The 21,058-nt window shown below is 53.4% G+C and overlaps 1 protein-coding gene across 1 annotated transcript in view; it reads left to right on the forward strand.

The window, feature by feature from the left end:
- The first annotated feature begins 2,004 nt into the window (after positions 1 to 2,004).
- Positions 2,005 to 21,058, forward strand: part of MN1 (MN1 proto-oncogene, transcriptional regulator) — a 46,425-nt gene continuing 27,371 nt past the window's right edge. Inside the window, exon 1 of the mRNA XM_036823564.1 lies at positions 2,005 to 6,577. Within this exon, the coding sequence (XP_036679459.1) occupies positions 2,827 to 6,577 (3,751 nt within the window). The 5' untranslated portion in view covers positions 2,005 to 2,826. The remainder of the gene's footprint in view (positions 6,578 to 21,058) is intronic.

Consider the following 21,058-nt stretch of genomic DNA (forward strand, 5'->3'; position numbering starts at 1 on the left):
TTTTATTCTTATCGGGGGGGGGGGGTGTTATTTTCTCCCGGAGTCCCTGAAGACCCTCCTTCTTCCTCCCCTCTCTCTAAATTGAGCCCATTTTCCTGGCATTTTCGGTTCTGGAACACCCAGCGTCTGCCTTCCCAGCGGTAACTGGGGAGCAATGAATCCGCAGGCTCGTCTTGGTAACTTTTTAACTCCCCGCCCCGCGACGGTGAAGTGCAATCTGAGGTTTTTAAATAAAAAGGGCTCAGGGGTTGGTTTTATTATAACGTTTATTTCATTTCAGATTTCATGCGCAATTTAGCAAACGCTAGACAGTCTTGGGCGATAAACACTTTCTTTTGTTGGGGGGAAAAGGCATTTTTATACACCATGCTTAATTTTATTTAGATTTAATAGCGATATCAGGGGCACTTCAAAGAAAGTTCCTTTTTCTCCCCTTCTCCTAAGAATGCTGGTCGGCTAGCAAAGTCTCCTCGTGCTATTTTATGGCAAGGAAAATTAAAAGCCTGCTCCCCCTTCCTCCCGTACAAACGCTTTAGGGAGGAAAATACACACAGGCAGGCACAGAGAATAAATACTTCCTCTACCCTCCATCACCTCTAACTCCCAACTTCTAATTGCAAGATAGATTGCAGCCTCAGTGGGGATCAGGAAGATCTAAACATTTTAACTAAGATTATTGGGATAAATATTTCATAAAGAGCAGGGCAGATATTAAATTACTCCTATTGATTTTAGTATCACAACCCAATTCCATTCTTTGGGCTCTTCAGTTTAATTGATCTCTTAAGGAGGCCAACCTCGCGCCCCAAGAGGGCCTGGGCCTTGACCGGGGTGCCTGAACTAGGATGCTCCGGCCGGCCAGTGTGGCCCTCTGCGCGCTGGTCTTCTCGGGGCTCCTAACTGCCTCGCAACTCTGGCGCTGGGCTCCTCCGATATGCCCCCCATAAAGTGGCCCAGTGGTTATGGTTCCTCCGGGCGGAAGCCGGCCACTGAGAACCGGGAACCCTAGACAGTGGGGATAGGAAACAACTGTGCGCGCCCCAGTGAGGGAGGCGATCCCTAACTTCGGGGTTCCCCGTCTGCTTTCACCTCCAGGAAAATCCGAGGGCCGGCTAACTTGGGTTCGACAAGTAATCAGAGAGCGGTGGAGAGCCGAGGGTTCGCTCCAGCTGAAGCGCAGTCGACACTTGGAGACTTTCCGCGGTGAGTCCAGGATGTTTGCCTGGCGACCCCATTGTCTGAGCGCCCCGCACCGCTTACCGCCCACCTCCCCGCCCCCTACTCACACCGCAGGTCTCACTTAAGTTGGGGGTGGGGAGTTGGGAACTGTGGTGAATGGGAAGGGGGGTGAACAAAGCCAAGCTCCCGCCATTCTCTGCCTGCGCCCTCTCCAGACCGATGCGCGGGGAGGCCAGGGTGAGCCCGCAGCGCACTGGCACCGGACCTCGAGGCTGACCGGCGCTGGGGACCCCCGAGCTGGCGAAGTGCGGGTTCGTGGTGGGGGCCTCAGCAGTCAGCACCCAGGACCACCTTAAGAGCGAGCCCCGCCCCGGGCCCGGAGCTCGGGCTGCGCTGATTGGTGCAAATGTAATGGCTGAAATTGATTGCTGAAATGCAAAACTTGTTGCTGCTTCTCCAGGCTCTGGGCGAGAGGCAGACACAGAGAGGGGAGCCGAGACCCTCGGAACGCCCCACGCAGAGCCCCCCCGCCAGCCAGGAGAGGGGTGCGCGGACCCCCCAGAGCTGCCCCCGCCCCCCTCCCATTCCGGGCTCCGAGAGCGCAGCCGGAAAGCCTTAGCCTGCTAGCCCAGCCTGGCCCCCAACCCGCGTACGCCCCCCTCCCTGGGTCCGAGGGCGACTTGCGAAGCTCCTCGGCGCGGAGGCAGGGAACCCTAGCCTTGGAGCGACCCAACCCCTCGTCTTGCTGCCCGCCCGCGCCTGGAACGGGGCGCGGAGATCCCTGCGAACTCAGAGACCTAACAGCGGACGACAGAAGCGTCAGGCGGCGGACGTGGCCGCGAAGCGGCGCGCCGGGGTGCAGCGCACCCGCCGCGGAACAGGGGAGCCGCGCCTTCCACCAACCCTCGGTTTCAACCCCGGGCGCCCGCCGCCTCCTCAGCCCCGCTGAGCTCTCGGCTCTGGGACCGGCACCGGTGATGCCGAGCGGAGCCTCCAGTCCTCCGACCCGCTGAAGAAGCAGTAGCCGCTTGCTCGGGCCGACGGGGACTGTGCGAGCGGATTCTGCTTGGCTGAGGCTCGGGCTGCGGAGCGCGGGGACTCCGGGGGGAGGGGGGAGGGACTGCTCGGTCTTTGCCCCGGCGCCAGCCACGGCTTTGAAGGGTCTCCCTGCTTGGCCCCTTAGCAGCTCCGCCACGGACTCCGGGAGGCTTCAGGCAGCGTCCAGGGGCTCCCCACCCAAACCGATCGGACTTAAGAAGGTGATTGCTCTGCTTTCCCTCCCTCCTTCCCGCCTCCTTCCCCCCACTTAACTTTTTGCCTTCAGTCACCCGCAGCTCCGTCCCCTCCCCGCAAACCCACCCGCGGCTGTGCTAACGTCCCGGGGCATGGGCCCCCCAACACGGCTCCTGGAGGCCCCGCGGCGCCGCAAGATGTGAGAGGCCCGCGTCGGGCAGAGCGAGAGCTTCGGGAGAGGAGCTGATAACCCCCAGCCTTCACAAGCCAGGCGAGGTGGCGGTGCGCGCTGCGCCCCCGCGCTGCTGAGCGTCCCGGAGCGCCCAACCCAGGGCCGGAACGAGTAGCTGGCCGGAGGCGCGCCGCGGAGACCAGGCTGTCATGCCCTATTGATCTCCCCGCCCCCCGCCAAGTATGTTTGGGCTGGACCAATTCGAGCCCCAGATCAACAGCAGGAACGCTGGCCAGGGCGAGAGGAACTTTAACGAGGCCGGACTAAGCATGAACGCCCACTTTAAGGCCCCGGCTTTCCACGCGGGGGGACCCCCTGGCCCCGTGGACCCTACCATGAGCGGGCTGGGCGAACCCCCGATCTTGGGCATGAACATGGAGCCTTACGGCTTTCACGCGCGTGGCCACTCGGAGTTGCACGCGGGGGGGCTGCAGGCGCAGCCGGTGCACGGATTCTTTGGAGGCCAACAGCCGCACCACGGCCACCCGGGAGGCCACCACCCCCACCAGCATCACCCCCACTTCGGGGGCAACTTCGGCGGGTCGGATCCTGGGGCCTCGTGCCTGCACGGGGGTCGTCTGCTCGGCTACGGCGGCGCGGCCGGCGGCCTGGGCAGCCAGCCGCCCTTCGCCGAGGGTTATGATCACCTGGCGGAGAGCCAGGGGCCGGAGAGCTTCGGCCCGCAGCGACCTGGGAACCTCCCGGACTTCCACAGTTCGGGCGCCTCAGGCCACGCCGTGCCTGCCCCATGCTTGCCGCTGGACCAGAGCCCTAACCGAGCCGCCTCCTTCCATGGCCTGCCCGCCTCCAGTGGCTCCGATTCCCACAGTCTGGAGCCCCGGAGGGTGGCGAACCAAGGAGCCGTCGACTCGCTGGAATACAATTACCCGGGCGAGCCGCCCTCGGGACATTTCGACATGTTTTCCCCCTCTGATTCTGAGGGGCAGCTGCCTCATTATGCAGCGGGTCGTCAGGTTCCCGGGGGCTCTTTCCCGGGTGCCTCGGCCATGCCTAGAGCTGCAGGCATGGTGGGCTTGTCCAAAATGCACGCCCAGCAGCAGCAACAGCAGCAGCAGCAGCACGGAGTGTTCTTCGAGAGGTTCGGCGGGACCCGCAAGATGCCCGTGGGTCTGGAGCCTGCAGTAGGCTCCAGGCACCCGTTAATGCAGCCTCCCCAGCAGGCCCCGCCGCCGCCGCCGCAGCAACAGCCGCCGCCGCCGCCGCCGCCTCCGCAGCAGCAACAGCCGCCGCCGCCGCCGCCGCCGCCTGGGCTTCTGGTCCGGCAAAATTCGTGTCCGCCTGCGCTCCCGCGTCCCCAGCAGAGCGAGGCGGGCACGCCCAGCGGCGGCCTGCAGGACGGGGGCCCCATGCTGCCCAGCCAACACGCGCAGTTCGAGTACCCCATCCACCGGCTGGAGAACCGGAGCATGCACCCTTATTCCGAGCCTGTATTCAACATGCAGCACCCTCCTCCGCAGCAGACGCCCAACCAGCGGCTGCAGCATTTCGACGCACCCCCCTACATGAATGTGGCCAAGAGGCCGCGCTTTGACTTCCCGGGCAGCGCGGGAGTGGATCGCTGCGCTTCGTGGAACGGCAGCATGCACAACGGCGCTCTGGACAACCACCTCTCGCCCTCCGCCTATTCCGGCCTACCCGGCGAGTTCACGCCGCCTGTGCCCGACAGCTTCCCCTCGGGGCCACCCCTGCAGCATCCGGCCCCGGACCACCAGTCCCTGCAGCAGCAGCAGCAGCAGCAGCAGCAACAGCAGCAGCAGCAGCAGCAGCAGCAACAGCAGCAGCAGCGCCAAAACGCGGCCCTCATGATCAAGCAGATGGCGTCGCGGAACCAGCAGCAGCGGCTGCGCCAGCCCAACCTGGCCCAGCTAGGCCACCCCGGGGACGTGGGCCAGGGCGGCCTGGTGCACAGCGGCCCAGTGGGCGGCTTGGCCCAGCCGAACTTTGAGCGCGAAAGCGGCGGCGCGGGCGCCGGGCGCCTGGGCACGTTCGAGCAGCAGGCTCAGCACTTGGCGCAGGAGAGTGCGTGGTTCCCAGGTCCGCACCCGCCGCCGGGTGACTTGCTGCCCCGCAGGATGGGAGGTTCAGGCCTGCCCGCTGACTGCGGCCCGCACGACCCCGGACTGGCGCCGCCCCCTCCGCCCGGTGGCTCGGGGGTGCTGTTCCGAGGCTCTCTGCAGGAGCCGCTGAGGATGCCCGGAGAGGGCCACGTGCCCGCGCTGCCCTCCCCTGGCCTGCAGTTCGGGGGCAGCCTGGCCAGCCTGGGGCAGCTGCAGTCGCCCGGGGCTGGGGTGGGGCTGCCCAGCGCTCCCTCCGAGCGCCGGCCCCAGCCGCCCGATTTCACAGCGCCCGCGCTCGGGGGCCAGCCTGGCTTCCCGTTCGGCGCAGCGAACCGGCAGGCCACGCCGCACAGCGGCCCAGGCGTGAACTCGCCCCCGAGCGCGGGCGGGGGCGGCGGCAGCACTGGCGGCGGCGGCGGCGGGGGCGCATACCCGCCGCAGCCTGATTTCCAGCCCAGCCAGCGCACCTCGGCCAGTAAGCTGGGCGCGCTCTCGCTGGGCTCCTTCAACAAGCCCAGCTCCAAGGACAACCTGTTCGGCCAGAGTTGCCTGGCTGCACTCTCCACCGCCTGCCAGAACATGATCGCCAGCCTCGGGGCCCCCAACCTCAACGTTACCTTCAACAAGAAGAACCCGCCCGAGGGCAAGAGGAAACTGAGCCAGAACGAGACCGACGGCGCGGCCATGGCCAGCAACCCGGGCTCGGATTACTTCCCAGGAGGGACTGCTCCTGGGGCCCCAGGGCCCGGAGGCCAGTCGGGGACCAGTAGCAGCGGCTCCAAAGCTTCTGGGCCGCCCAATCCGCCCGCCCAGGGGGATGGCACCAGCCTCTCCCCCAACTACACCCTGGAATCAACGTCGGGGAACGACGGCAAGCCGGTTCCCGGGGGCGGTGGCCGGGGCCGGGGTCGCAGAAAAAGGGACAGTGGTCACGTGAGCCCCGGGACCTTCTTCGACAAGTACTCGGCAGCGCCGGACAGCGGGGGCGCGCCTGGGGTGAGCCCAGGGCAACAGCAGGCGCCAGGCGCAGCCGTCGGGGGAAGCTCCACAGGCGAGGCGCGCGGGGCGCCTACGCCTCATGAGAAGGCGCTCACGTCGCCTTCGTGGGGGAAGGGGGCCGAGTTGCTCCTGGGGGACCAGCCGGACCTCATGGCGTCCCTGGACGGTGGGGCGAAGTCGGACGGTAGTTCCCCGCACGCGGGCGAGTTCGCCTCGGACGAGGTGAGCACGAGCTACGCCAACGAGGACGAGGTGTCATCCAGCTCCGACAACCCCCCAGCCCTGGCCAAAGCCAGTAGGAGCCCTCTGGTGACAGGCTCGCCCAAACTCCCTCCCCGCGGGTTGGGCGCCGGGGAACATGGACCGAAGGCGCCCCCAGCCCCTCTTGGCCTGGGCATCTTGTCTACCTCTACCTCCACCCCCGATAGCTACGGCGGCGGGGGCACGGGCCATCCCGGCACGCCGGGCCTGGAGCAGGTCCGGACCCCAACGAGCAGCAGCGGTGCACCGCCGCCTGACGAGATCCATCCCCTGGAGATCCTCCAGGCACAGATCCAGCTGCAGAGGCAGCAGTTCAGCATCTCTGAGGACCAGCCCCTGGGGCTCAAGGGTGGCAAGAAGGGTGAGTGTGCTGTGGGGGCTTCTGGTGCGCAGAATGGTGACAGCGAGCTGGGCAGCTGCTGCTCCGAGGCCGTCAAGAGTGCCATGAGCACCATCGATCTGGACTCGCTGATGGCAGAGCACAGCGCCACCTGGTACCTGCCGGCCGACAAGGCTTTGGTGGACGGCGCAGACGAGGACAAGACGCTGGCACCCTGGGAGAAGGCCAAACCCCAGAACCCCAACAGCAAAGAAGGTATATGCACTCATTCCCTGTTCCCTTCTCACCTGGAGGATACCCGCCCCACCCCCAGTGCAGGCCTTAGCTTCTGCCTTGAAGGCTCCATGAAAGGGGAGGGTCCCTTGGGGTCAGGAGGGCGCAGGGCCTTCCTAATGCCCAGCTCAGAGCTGGGTACCTTTCCTTTGGTTACACCAAGGGCTCTGTGGGCAGACCCCTTCCCTCCCCCCAGGTGCTGCCAGGTAGATTCTGGTTCCAGAGGGTGGTAACAACATAGGTGGCAGCCCTTTGGGGATTATTGTAGAGTCCCACCCCCTCAAGTTTTAGCTGAGTTGCTGGGTGCCCAGAGCACTAGGCCCCTTCCCTTTCACACTCAGACCCCCTCCTCACCTTCAACATTCAGGCTCGTTCCACTTTTCAGGAGTTGCGTGCCACCCCTCCCCCTTCCCGGCAGGACACCTGGGAAGTTGTGTTAATGCCTCCCCATCTTTTCCTAGTCAGCCAACCTACAGCTTGAGTTCCCTTCTGTGTGCCAGCATCTTTGAGAAAAAAAGTTACCAGTTCTGGTGTCTGCAGCATCATTCAGAGGCAACGCCTAGTTTGACCTTTGTTCCTAATGAATAACTGTTTTGTCTCTTCTTAACTATTAGAGTTTCATTGAAAAACTGGAGACTTGTTGGGATGGTAGGAGGCAGGCAGTCTTCAGAGAGCACCTCCTTGACATTTGATGGGGGGGCCGGGGCTGGAGTGGGGTCTACTTGGCAGAGACCAGACCAATCGGCTAGGGCATCATTTGTGTATGGGGATGTGGATATATATTCTTAAGACACAAAGGACCCGCGTTTGTCAGTATCTCGCCTGGCTTTGGTGACAGATGTCCGGTCCCAGTTCTCCTTTGCATTATAAGCACTCTTTCCCCACCAGGCCTGGAGGCCTTTAAGGTGGGTGGGGTGGGGGTCAGTAAATGGACCACCATTGCCGTTAAAATAATAATAGTTTTTTTTTTTAACCTAAAGATGACTGGGCTACGGTAGCTATCCATTTTATTTTTTAATGGGGCCTTTTTACGTAACATCATTTCCTACCTCACCGCCCCCCCCCCAATTCCTACCTTTTTCTTTTAAATACTCACTGAATTTCCTTGGTTTCACCAGGCTGAGTATTACCATGGAGTCAGTAGCTGGCGATTTAACCGTGTCTTAAAAAAATACACCCCCCATCCTCACCTTCTCTTAAGGTTCTTTTCCTCTGCCTTAGTTTTCCTAGTCCACATCCTGCATCTTGCCATCTCTTGACCCAGGGTTTAAGGTGATGGTAGGTTTTAGGAGAAGGGGATGGGGGCGGGAGGAGGGGGAGGGGAAGTGCGGCAGGAGTTGGGTGGCTCAGAACTCCGGGCTTTCACGCCCGCCTGTCCCACGTAGCTTTCCCGCTTGGGTTTTCTAATTCATGAATGCGGCCTTGCTGCTTTTCTCTTTGTTCGCCTACTGCCCAGCCCGGGACGCCGCTCTCTCATTTGAAGCTGGGTGTTTAGCATGCACAGCAGACACTGCGGCCAGCATCAGCATTCTCCAGGCTTCTCCCAGGCAAGGCCATAAATTGGTTAGTTTGGGACCCTCCGCTGCCTCTCCCTTTTTTCCCCCCTCCCTCCTTTTTAAAATGGAGTTGGACCCAGCATCCTGTTTGCTCTGCCCCCCTTCTCTTTTATTTTCTTGTACACAACATCTCGGGCCTGCCGATCGATAACTGGGTAGCACAAATCCCAGCCCCTGTCACTTCTACCTGGCTTGGTCTGGCTGCCCCTCCCCCTCCCCCTTCTCCCATCCCCCCCCCCGCCCCCACAGTAATTAAGACCACATTGGCCAAAATGGGGTGAGAAGAGTTAAAAAGAAAAAAAACCCCCACGATTTAGAGAATTAATAAAGAAAAACCAGTAGCGCTTTGCCTGCAAGTTTTTTGAAGGGCCTTAGGTGCAGAGGAATTGGGTGGTTTTAACGAGATTTTTTTTAAGGTGTTGCACTGTTCCCTTCCCAGTCGGACTAATGTTCCTTTGCAGAAAAAAAATGCAGACTGTGAATGAAGAAATGTCATTAAAGAAATGTTTGTTTTGTTTGTTTCATTATCACAGTCAGACGAAGGAAAATATTTTTTTGGAAACAGATGCTAGTCACTTTGGGGTTGATTTCCCCTGTATACTAAACTCAGCCCTCCCCTGCATACGGGAGACGGAAACTTCCTCCAGGGACCCGCTTCGGGGCTGGCCGCCTTAGAAGCCTCGGCAGGGACACCCACTTGACCTCCTTTGTTTTCCACTCTGTGATGTGGGAAGGACAGTTTCCTAGATAAAGCCCCGAATTGAGGTCACTCGCAGCTTCTACAGCCTTGGGGCTGCTAGTTAAGGCTTTATAAGGTATCTGCATATGATTCCTGCTCCCTTACTGGTAGTAAATAAGGATGATTAAACTTTTCATTATGATAACACCCTGCAGCTCCATCTGCACATATTGTGTAAATAGGTACACAGAGCCTTCAACGGGCCCCCGAGTGCCCTGGCTGAAAATCAGAGTGAAGTGCACCACTTTGAAATAGAATTGAGAAAAAAAGAATTGAAAGGAAAGCGTCCTGCTTTTCCATAAACACATGCCCAGGGTCCCATCAGCCATGAAGCAGCTTTGAATATACCTTTTCCAGGTTCCAGCCCCAGCGAGCACTTTCTTTGACCGCCTGCCCCCGCCTTTCAGGCAAAGCCCAATTTTGTAATGATATTTTATTTTGTCACGCCATAAAACACGCCAGTACTAATGTGATTAAATATTAACACAGTTTCTGAAATTCTTCGCTCCGATGACAAAATACTAGTCGGTCTTTAACAAAATGATCGTGCTCAGGTTGGAGAGAACGAATAAGTCTTTAGAACTGCACAAGCTGTGTAGCCACTGGGACGTGCCCGGATTGTCTTATGGGGTTTAGATGTCCTTTGGAGGGGAGGGAAGTCTACTGGAAAGTAACACTTCTCACAAAGTCTAGGCCAGAATCACATGTGATGATGATTTTTTTTTTAACCAGGAAAGTAAGCCTCTCCAAATTATGCTTCCTCTGACTTCTTAACCCGCCCAACAACTCTTATATCATAAAGCTCTACGTCTCATCATGAGATTCTGTTTGCACAAAGTTGGGATGGGGGGAGGGTGAGGTTGTGCAAAGGGAAAAAAAAACACAACAACCAAAAAACCAGCCTGAGTTTGGGCCTATTCAGACATCTATTAAATCAGTGAGGATCACATAAATTTGAAATTAGTTTGCAAAATCATCCACCTATCTTAGTAATAGCTGTGTGGCTATGGAGGAATTTCAAAACAGAGAAAGAGAAATAATGATAGTTTGTAGATAAAGGATATTAAGCCTAAAAAAGTATGTCCCCCGCCCCCACCCCCGGCCCCTTACAATTTTCAAAACTTGAATTAACTGTATTCCCATAATAAGTTTACCATTGCCAAACTTCTATTCCGTTGGTTGTTCTCTATCTTGAAATCCGGAGATGTCTAGAAACGCTCTCACACACAGTGAAACGGGAGAGGTCTCTGTATACACTTTTGCATGCAATTCTGCCGCTTTTGGAGGTGTGATATTTTTACAGTGATGCGGGAGAAATTTTTGGAATTTCATGCTTCTCTCAGTGTTCCAGTCGGAACACAGTAAGCAGTGCTAAGAAATACTAGTCAGGCAGGATTTGAACATTGAATTTCCTTAGACATGGGGCAGGCTTGGGGTAAGAGCGGGAGGGCTCCTAGTGCTGTTTTTCTGAGTCATTTCCCTCACTCCTTACACCGTGGAGAGAATTTTTAAGGCTCCCTCAAAGTGCTTTTGGGAAGGCAAGGAGCCTCTCACTCCTGTTTCCCCCAAAAATCACCCAGCACGGGTTGCATGCCTTCATGTGACTTTTGCAGCATCCGGAAGATGTAACCCAAAACTTCGCAGGTGTTAATCAGGGGTAATGTAAACAGATAGGAGCCCCCTTTGTGCAGCTGACGGTCTGGGCCTGCCTGCTCCCTGGCTAGTCCGGGACATACTACTACTCTTCTTTGGTGCTTGTTCAATATTTCATGGTTGTAATAAACCTGTCTTCTTTGCCCGCATCCTGACATAAAATCCCCACCTAGCACACATCTGCAATTATACATTTCTACTAAATATTAATAAAGGACAAGGATTTCTAAGGGCCTGAAGCTTATTGGTGTTGAACTTATGGTTTCTGCCACTGGATTTTTCTGGCTGTTTTGATTTTAAATAGCCTCTGCCTTCTAATATGTAATATATACTTATATATTCTCCTATATATATATATATATATATATATATATATATATATATATATATATATACAATATTGGTAGATTGAAGGCATTTTCTCAGGATAGCTTTCTTAATTTAAATCTAAATTCATTTAGATTTCTTGTGAGGCCCCTTCAGACCGGAAGTAAGAGACTGTTGCAATGTACTTCTATTTTATTGAGATTTCTAGGAAAGGAGTGAGGGTTGGTTAATCTAATTTCTCCTTCTAGAATGAAATTCTGTGATTCCTGATATGATTTTGTTTGCCTGACAGAGGTATTTAAATTTCCAAAAAAAATCTTAATAGGTCCTGAAAATACGGCTGCCCTTGCCAAGAAGTTACTTGATACTCTCTGCTGATATAAAATATACATCTTTAATAAACAGTCCAGGAGGACCAGGTGAAATTAGAGGAGGGAAATTCTTCCCACTCTGGAAGGGCAAACTTGAGTGTATCCTTGGGATTTCACAGGATCTCCTGAACTCACTCCATGCTGGAAGCTTTAGCAAAATCACCTTTCTGTCCACTTGAGTGACAATAACCTTGGGTCGTGTTCTTTGCCCAGGGAGTGATCTGCTTTGCCGAAAGCATTTAGGAGATAAATATTTCTAGTTAGGAATACTGTATTTGCCTCGGTTTGGTTAATTTTAGAGATTAAAAGTCTATAGCTTTATGTAATAGGATCAAATGTCCGGGGAGTGTGTAAGGGCAAGTAGGCCTCCCAAGCACACTGCAATATAAAAACACCAAACCTCTTGTGCCAGAGGGGACCTGAATCTATTGGGGGGGGGGTCCCCTGTAACTAGTGGGTGCACCTTATATTCTTCCCTCGATGCCCCTCTGCTTGTTCCACCCAAGTCTTCAGTCTGGAAGGGCTGGAATAACCCAGCTTCATCGTTTTGACTCAAGTCAGATTTTGACTTGCCCAGCGATGTGTTTGTTTTAGGATGATGTCTATTTTTAGGCGTGTCTTGGGTGGACAGATTTTGAGTGTGGGTTTTGATTGCTAGTGGCGGACATGTTGATACATACGTGAGTGCATGATTGAGAAGAGAGACATTTGGGGGAAAATTTTCAAGTTTCCTTGCCTTCTGGTACACCCTGGAGCCCAGCAAAGTGGTCTGGGGGCTGGCTTGAAAGAGTGTGGTTGAGGTGCGATGTCCGGTCTGGGTCTATCTGCAGCCCACAGGAGGAGAGCAGGGCCCATGCAATTCAGCGTGGGAAGGAGCCCCCCCCCCAAACCCCTCACCCCACCCCAGCGTACGCACATATACATATGCATGGCCAAGTGTATTTCCATCAAATCATCCAGCTACTCCTTTAGTTTACCGTTAATCTGCTTTCCGAAAGCAGAGTTGGGGGGCGCGCGGTGGCAGGGAGAGAAACTAAACCTTCAGTCTCTTTGGCCTTAGCTGACAGGTTCTGATTCTGTAAAGGACTGAATGAGCGCAAGTCCTAAAAATAGAGGAGGATTTTGAAGATCCTAATTATGAAATCTCGGCCTCCCGGGCCTCCTGGGCTGGGGGTGACTTTGATCTGGAGTATTTCGGTAGCAGACGTACGTCGCCTCTTGCTGAGTTTTGCGCGTGGAGGTGTCTCTCTGTCTGAGTTCAGCTAACACCACTCTCCAGCCGGGAGAGGAATCTTTGAATCGGTGCCCACCCACCCCTCCCCCACGCCCCCTCCCAGTTGTGGGAAGCGGGCGCTGCTTCTCATTTATGGAAATTCCTCTCCTTTATTGTAATCATTTGGTACCAACGACTTGGCGGAGAGGATGGTGGGCTTCTGAATTAGTCACAGCTTTGCCTTCAGGGACCCTCTGTGTCCTGGTGCACAGCAGCTCAGCCGATGGTCTCCTCAACTCATGAATGGGACCGGAAGGAAGAGATGGCTCTGGGACCCTGGCACATCACGTTTTGCTGGTTGGGTTGCCCAGTGCCGAGGCGGCCCTGATCATTTTCTGCCATCTTCCAGTGACACGACAACACACATCCACACGCAGCCTCACGGGGCCATCAGTGACTTTAGGGTGTGGGTAAGAAGCTACGCCATTGATGTGCACTTCAGGGGCTCAGAACCCCCAGCTTATTTTGTGACCGGGATGGAAAAGCAGAGTTAAGTTTAATATACTTGAACGAGGAGGGGAGTTTGAGAGCCATCATTCTCATGGGGGGTAATTATTGCAGGACTCCGAGGCCTGCTTTGTTTGCTGGCTTGCATTTTAATCAGCGGCCTCTGAGGTTTGGGAAGCAAGTGGAGGGTCTGCTCCCAACATGGTGTTTGCCCAGAAAGGACACGGGGTGTGGAGTGGCGGAGAGGCTTCCCAGCATCGTGAAATCCAAGGGGCTCTTTCTGGGCCCGATAGCTTCAAGTTTTGGCCCCGCAAGACCACTTTGAACTGGCATCACTGATACCTACTACTGGGGGGTCCGTCATAGCCCCAGCATCCCAAATTCTCATTTTCCTTCTTGGCTGAGAAAGCTGGTAGGTTTTCATCACCTCCGCATCCTCACCAAGCAGGATCAGAGGGAGAACTTTATAGTGGTCGTGTGCTGATCCTTTCACGATTTATGCATCATCGTAAGGACCCAAATGCCCTTTAAACATAACGGCAATTGAATTTAACAGTTTGGAGGTCTTAACGCATTCATGATAACAAATTGGCTCTCTGAATGTCCCAGAAGGAACATCTTATGTGGGATAGACTTTTCCCCAAAGAGGGGGAACGTCCAATAAACATCCCAACACAAACTCACATGGTAGGGGGAAAGCAGGTTTTTATGTTCTGATCATTAAAGCTCAGGGGTCCAGCGAACTCAGCTCGCCCCACTTCCTCTGTAGCTGGTAGGATGGATTGTGTGACCCAAAGGCTCTGTCTTCTTCCTGTCTTTGACATCTCTAGGGAAGATCTTGGACTCTTCATGGAACGATTGGCCCTGGGATTCCAATTCTTAGGAGAGATCTCTGATTTTCTGGGTCTCAGTATGACTTACCTCTGCTAGTGTTCAGTTTAAGTGAATCAGGTGTGTCGGAAAATGATTTAGGAAAACAAGGAGACCCTTCTGTGAAGGCATCTTTGGGGCCCACTGACGCGGATGGTCTTTGGAAAGTTGGAGGGAACCAGCTCTTGTTTTTATCCTGCATGTGTCAAAACCCCCCTCCAGGGTGACTCAGAAATAGATGACATTGTCATGCCTTCAGAGGAGATGCGGACTAACTTGGGTGCTGAGACCCTTCTGGGCCTTACCCCACCCTGCTCCCTCTTCCAGCAGACCGTCTTCTGAGAACTAAGTGGCCCGGAGATGCAATCTGAGGACTTAAGATAAGTTTTCCCTTCTAATTGCTGATGATAATTTAAAGAGTGTTTGGGCACGAAGGTTTCATTTGCTCTCAGAGCTTGGGTCAACACTTTCACTAGAATGGGGTGGGCTTGCACCTTTCTGGCACAGCTGGCTTTGCCTGGTATGACTGGAGGAATCTGTCTGCCCCCAATTTGAGAGCCCCATTGGTGGTGCTCCTGGTCGTATTTGGGAGCTCCTGCAATGAGAGAAGACACACACACACACACACACACACACATGCACACGCACTTGTACACAACACACACACACACACACCCTGCCCCCTGTTCATCCAATCATCCAGGGCAGGGTGAGATGTGGAAAAGATATGACCCTTTAAAGTTACCATGAAGCAGTGTTTTTCAGATGCCTTTGGATCTGGGAACACAAGTATTGTTGAGTGATTGGCAACGACCACCAGGAATAAAATACTTCTGAGGGACCATCTTATGATCAGAGAAGGGTTGGGGAAGTCGGCAGAAAACATAGCCTGCTTTGAAATCCCCAGAGCTCAGCCTTCCAGAGAAAGCCAGGCTTGATTGAGAGTTCACTGGGAAGTAAGCGGGTTCTACCCTGACCGCATGGGCTGTTGGAAAAGTCCTTGAAATTCAAGGGCCTGAGTCCTGATGTGGACACTCTGTCCTTTCCTCTGAGCCGAAAGGCAGAGAGAGAAACAGCCCCAGTTAGGAAGACTGGATGGAGATGGGGGTGCAGTTTATTTTCTCCAGGGGTGGGGGCAGGTGATCAAGGGATGGTTGGAGAGGGGAGAAGTGTGTCCCTATGAGTCGAAATGTTATTTACTGACACGGGGTTTAGGAGTGGAAAATAATTTGTAAGTGTGGAAGTCATTTTTAATAACACCTCCCGGGTGAGGCTGGGGGTGAGGAAATTGCTTGGGGGCTGGTGTTGGCCATCATAAAGGAAAGAAAGTTCTTGGCTCAGCTCTCCCTGCTGGGCCTGGGGCTTCCACGTGACCGCAGATATATGGGGGAAATAGATGTGGGGAACCCAGCCTAGGGCTGATGACCACGTCATGGGTCTCTTAGCAGTCAGAGCCCCTTTCTGTGTAGTTAGTGGCCAAGCTAGCCATGCGGGGCCGGGGTGTGGGGCGCGGGGATGAAGACCCAGATGGGCCCTGGGTGGATCAAGCCTCGTAATGTGGCTGTGGCTAACTTCTCCTTCAGAGAAGCTGGTCCCACGAGGCCTGCTGCGGAAGCATCGAGTTTCACAGATGCACCCAGATCCTTCCATAAAAGAGGGACGATGGGGGTGGGAAAAAGGAGTGACCTTTTCCCTGGTGACCCCATAAAGTGACCACTGATGCTTCTCTCCCAGCACTGAGCCTCTTTAGGGATAATCTTGCCTATTACAGACCTTGCAGGCAGGTCCCACTGTCTTAAAACGCAAGCAGTGCCCTCCCACACAATACATACATTTTTTTCCATTTTCTGAATGGTGGGCAAAAAGGGAAGGCAAGTAAACGACAAATTCAGCAAGAGGAAGATTTCCCTGACTCGAGATAAGCCAAGTGTGGAAAGGAGCTGGATGAATTAGAGGTTCAGTTTCCTCCCCTTCAGAGGACCCATGGTCCAGCCATCAGCAGGCCTAATTGGATCAAAGCAAATTGACCATTTTCATCTCCTGCGATGTAACTTTTGGTGGTGGTTTAGTATTTGAGGGAAGGGAGGCTGTGGACCAAAATTTGGCTTTTTTAAACAGGAGCAATTTCACGATCCTTATGCCGTGACTATTTCTAAATTGTCTGGGCATAAAGCTCTGGATGCCTTTTGCCGGTTTCTGCTTGTGCATGCAGGCATGTGCACCCCTACTCGAGTATACACATGAGCGCGCACACACACATGAACACACGCAGGCCTGAGAAGTCTTAATAAGAAATGAAAAAATAAATTAATTTTTTCCCCAAGAAGCAGCTCATGCAAAGTTTTGGCCCTGTTCAGTTTTAAGTAGAAGCTTATTGATCTCCGTGTGGTCAATTTTTGCCGAATTTGTAATCCTGTTAGGCCTCCAGGAGAGGCGTGATTAATTTACTTGTACATTTCACTATTTGGGGTCAGTTTAGTTAATAAGCATTTATTTTGTGCTCAGTGTGTGTGAAGCATTTTGCCGGGATTAGAAGTGTGTGTGTGTATGTGTGTGTGTGTGACCATGTGCACTAATGGGCCCCCTTGGCCGTCACGGAATAAAGGCCCCCAGTTGAGGTTCCCACCACTTCCTCAGGACAGGAAGGGAGGGCGAGGCCCCTCCAAGCATCACTTGTCTGGGAGGAGGGAGGAAAAGCCCAATCCAACAAACTCAGCCCCCCAGAGCCTTGGAGACGGCCAAAGAACATCGGCTTCCTTCTGGTGTCTTGGTCCCCGGAAAGTTTTCAAGCATTAATTCTTAATTGACTGGGAGCTGAGCACAGACGTGGAGAAGAGTAAAGAATCTTAAACCTCTCTGGGGCACCGTCCATGCTGCTTCTTGACAAACAGTGGTGCTGGGTGTTTGTGCGTGTGTGTGTGCGTGTGTGTGTGTGTGTGTGTGTGTGTGTGTGTGTGTGTGTAACTTTTAAAGAAACGCGTGGTTTGACTTCCAAAGAAGGAAGAAAAAGTATGCGTAAGTCTTGAAAGCTGGGAAAAAGAAAACCAGAGCAAAACAGCCCGCAGCTTTGGCCTTTCCGAACACCGAGTCTCAGAAGGGGAGAGTGTGTCATTCTTGATGGTGCGAGCTCTTTAGCCAGGCATCTCTGGGTACACCCCCTCCCTTTCTTCCTGGGCTCCCTACAGCCTTCCTGTCTCTCTGTCTCTGGATGATGGGTTAAAATTCCACTTTTATTATTATTTTTTAAAAGACAGATTTTGGCTTAACAATTCTAGAGCAAATGGGTTTCCTGAGCCACCCTCCCCTCCCCAGTTGCTTAATTCCTTCAACATCAGTTTCTACTGAGTCCTTGCCTTTGCAGAGTGAGGGCTGGACAGGAGTATTTTCGGCGCTGAGCCAGCCTGAAATGAACTTGAGGCGCTGGGAAAACAGGCATTTGGAGAGATGAGGATACAATTTCTTTTTTTATGTGGGCCCGTTAAAGTCTAATGGACATCGGTCTGGCCTTAAATTTGGAGAGGATCTTTATCTAACCCTTAAAACCAGAATTGTTTCCGGTAATTACGACACCCCTGGCTAGACCACTAAATCTTCCAGCAGCTTGTCTGGAAGGAGGTGGCGAGGTGGGAGGAACAGAGGGGCACACCTGTTACCTGTATCAGCTATAATTATGACATTTCTGGGCTCCTGGTTTGAAAGGGAGAATTTATGGACTGAGCTTTGCCGGAAGAGAGCGGCCCAAGGCGTTCTGGCTCATGGCAGCGAAATCACACCGAGGGGCCCCACGCTCGGTGTCCATCACAGCCCTTGCATTTCCTTAATGAATTAATTTAGCTCCCTGACATTTGGTATTAAGTAAGTAGTTATTTTGGAAATCCAAGAGAGAAAGAGCTGGAAGACTTTTTTTAAAAAAACAAAAACAAAAAACAACTTTTTGGAAAAAAGAAAAAGTATTGCATTTTGAAGTTGGAGACCACTGGGCATTCAGGCATGTGCTACTGTTGGGGGAACCCGTTTGGTGGGACGTGGCAAGGACGTGGCAAAACCGCGCGGCCCCATCCCCGCCTGTGTTTTTGCTTCTCTACGGAGGGGATTTTTCCATTGTTAAAGCCGTTGGAGGCCGCAACACCCAAGCTCCCTGCAGTTTGTTTGGAAGTATTGTTTAGATTATTCTCACTTTTCAAATTGAGAGAAACTTAGTTTAATGGGAAAATAGCAGTATTGCTATCTTGGTGTGTTTGCTTTAGTGTTTAAAAATAGTTTGTTTTCATATCCTGAATTTCATCCTTTCCTTGTTTGCTTGTTTGATGGAAACCCGTGAGTGTGTGTGTGTGTGTGTGTGTGTGTGTGTGTGTTCGGGGTGGATACACACGCAGGCAGTCAAATGGTTGCAATCATGCAGCCAAAAATCGGTTGCAATTTGAAAGCTGGCTAAAGGGACCCAGAGCGCTTGCTTTTAACTTAAACCATCTCGTCCCTTCCTCTCCCATCAGCACACCACTCCCAACCCCCTCAGCAATATTTATTTCTTCCTTAAAAAAAGGAATGCCGGGCCTGTTTGCTGAGGTCCCTGTTGGAATAGATTTTCAGGGGTTATGTATTAAATGTGTCTGAGGGTGATTTCAGCCCTCAGCCTGGTCGTCCCACTACTAATGGTAGTAGGGCCTATTATAGAGAGGCAAAGAATATTGTAAATGGCTTATGCAGAAAAACCATTTAGATAAAAATGCAATTTTCCCTTCTGCATAGAGTGCTAAGAATTAATAGCATATTCTTTCTAAATGGGTATTTTTATATTATATTTTCCTCCTAATGAAATTCTTTTCCCAAACAGGAACATGTTTCATTTTAAACTTTAGAGTAAAATTGATCTGTTTTTAAGCCTGCAAAAACTAGTGTCCCAGTTTTCAGTAGGCCCCTTCCCTCCCTACTCTGTGCGCAAGATTTTTGAAGTTAGATCCTGCAGAGGATGGAATGGTGATTCTGTCTCTTCCCTGTCCATGTTAAGTTAAGGCTGAGAACAGGGAGAGGGGCTGGGTTCGCCCACATTTTGGTTTTTCTCGTCCTTCTTCCTGGGGTGGGTTTGGGAGGGTTTGATGGTTTCCACAAATAGAGAAACTGGTCTTGAAATTTGAACTGTCTGTGTTTGGTGCCCCTCAACCCCTCACCTTCCTGGGTAGGAGGCTCACCTCTCTTGCCCCAGGGAATTCCCCATCATCCTCTTGGTGCGTCCCTTTCTCCCCTGCTTTTTCATTGCTTCAGAGGAAGCCTGGGTGCTCACTGCCTGCTCCCCTTTATGTGACAGCTGTGTAAAAGGATGCTTTTAGCCCCAGAGCACCCACCAAGGGGCAGTTCTGTGGGTCAGCTCTCTGCCAGGGCCTCTGTGGCCATTTTGGGAGGAGTGGAAATTCAGAACTTCTTAGAAGGCCTACTTTGTGCATTCCAGCAGGTCTTTGCGGCAGCATTGCTGTGGAAAGTCTTTGAGAGCTTATTTTGCCGGCTGCCATGGGCCACTGTCTGCTGACCCAATTTTTCCTGCCAGGGTGTGCGTATGTGGAGATACTGGGTAGATTTGTGTTGGCAACTGAGATGTCCATACGTGACGGAGGGTGAAGCTGCAGTGTCACGGTAGGTGGATATCCTGGAAAATATGCTTGTAATTTTCACTATTGAAATAGCATGAAGGTGAACGTTTAGGCAAAACTATAGAATGGGAAAAAAACTTCTCTCATTTTTGTGCCCCTTTTCCACAACGTTTTCCAGCCGAGAGATCCAAGGCCCAGAGAGGGCAAGCAACTCAGCCAAGGTCACACAGCACAGCTGCACAGCAAGGATTGCACTATAGCTGAACTTCAGCCTTGACCTTGCCTTACTGCCTCTTGACCCCTCACCTGGGAGCTAGGATCTGATTTTGCTGAGCCTGTGCAAACCAGGGTCCAGGTCTTCTTAAACCAGAAGTTTCCAAACCTTTTGTAGGAAGCACCAATGTAGGACGCACATTCCTGATGACAGCAGCACTGTTCCCCTTCCTCTTTCAGAGCTACAGGAGGTATAGGTTGTATAGGAGATGATTCTTGACCTTGGGGAAGCCACAGTAGCACCAGATCCCGCCAGGTGGGTGGTCTAGATTTCAGGCCTGGCTCTTTGACTCTTCTGAGCTATGTGACTATCACCTCTTCAGTGCTCCCAGCTTGGTTTCCTCATAAAATTGAAAAAAGGAAAAAAAAAAAAATAGTGCATATCTCATGGAAGTATTATGAAGACTAAATGGTATGATTTTAGCTAAATAGGACTAAATAGGATGATTATAATGATGTAGTTAAGAGCACAGGCTCTGGTAGATTACTTGGGTTCAAACCCAAGCAACTCCACTTCCTAGCTGTGTGACCTTGGGTAGGCTACTGAACTTCTCTGTGCTTCCATTTCCTCATCAGGGAAAGAGGATAATAGTTCATACCTCGTGGGTGGCGGGGTGGTGGGGGAGGAATCGGTGAGTTAATATGTGCCTGAGTAGATGCTCAGAAGACTGCCCAACAATGAGGAAGCACTGTGCCAGCACCAGCTTTTATTAACCTCCTGCTGTATGCCCGGTGTTTCATTTGTAGTGTCATATGACCCTTCGAAGTGCAAGATGGTGTCGCTGCTAGTGTTTGTCCCGTCTTAGGGGCGAGGAAATGAATAGCAGAGAGGCCATGTGACTTGTCCTGGGCTATGGAGTCGCGCCGGCTGGAGGGGAGCCACGCCAGTCTGTACATCAGGCCCTTAGCACGGGGCCCGGCGCCCGGGGCCATGCTCAGTACATGTTACACGGCCTAGGGCAGGGCTGGGCTGGAACCTGCTGCCCCTGCAGCAGCTGTCTGAGGCCTCACTGTCAGACCCTGTCCTTGTGGGGGGCAGTCAGACCGCGTGCGGACCTCGGTCAGCTGGCCCCAGCCTGATGTGGCAGCCATGGTGAGGCCCGGGTCCCTGGCGGTGGGATGGCAATGCTCTGGTATTTTCCTTTCACTTGACAGCTCTCCTAGGCTCTGAAGGAACAGTTTTCTGATACACGTGAGGAAGGATCAGCCTTCTCGTGCAAGGAATCTGTGAAATGAGCTGACCCACGGCCCGCGAGCACTTTGATAGGAGCCTGTGCCAGTCATAAACAATCTGGGAGCTGGCAATAAAGAAGTTAGACCCCCGTGTCTGGCACCTCAGGTGGGGCTTCAGGAACCTGGCAGGCTCGGG

The sequence above is a fragment of the Balaenoptera musculus genome, chromosome 14 (assembly GCF_009873245.2).
Source record: "Balaenoptera musculus isolate JJ_BM4_2016_0621 chromosome 14, mBalMus1.pri.v3, whole genome shotgun sequence".
NCBI lineage: Eukaryota > Metazoa > Chordata > Mammalia > Artiodactyla > Balaenopteridae > Balaenoptera > Balaenoptera musculus.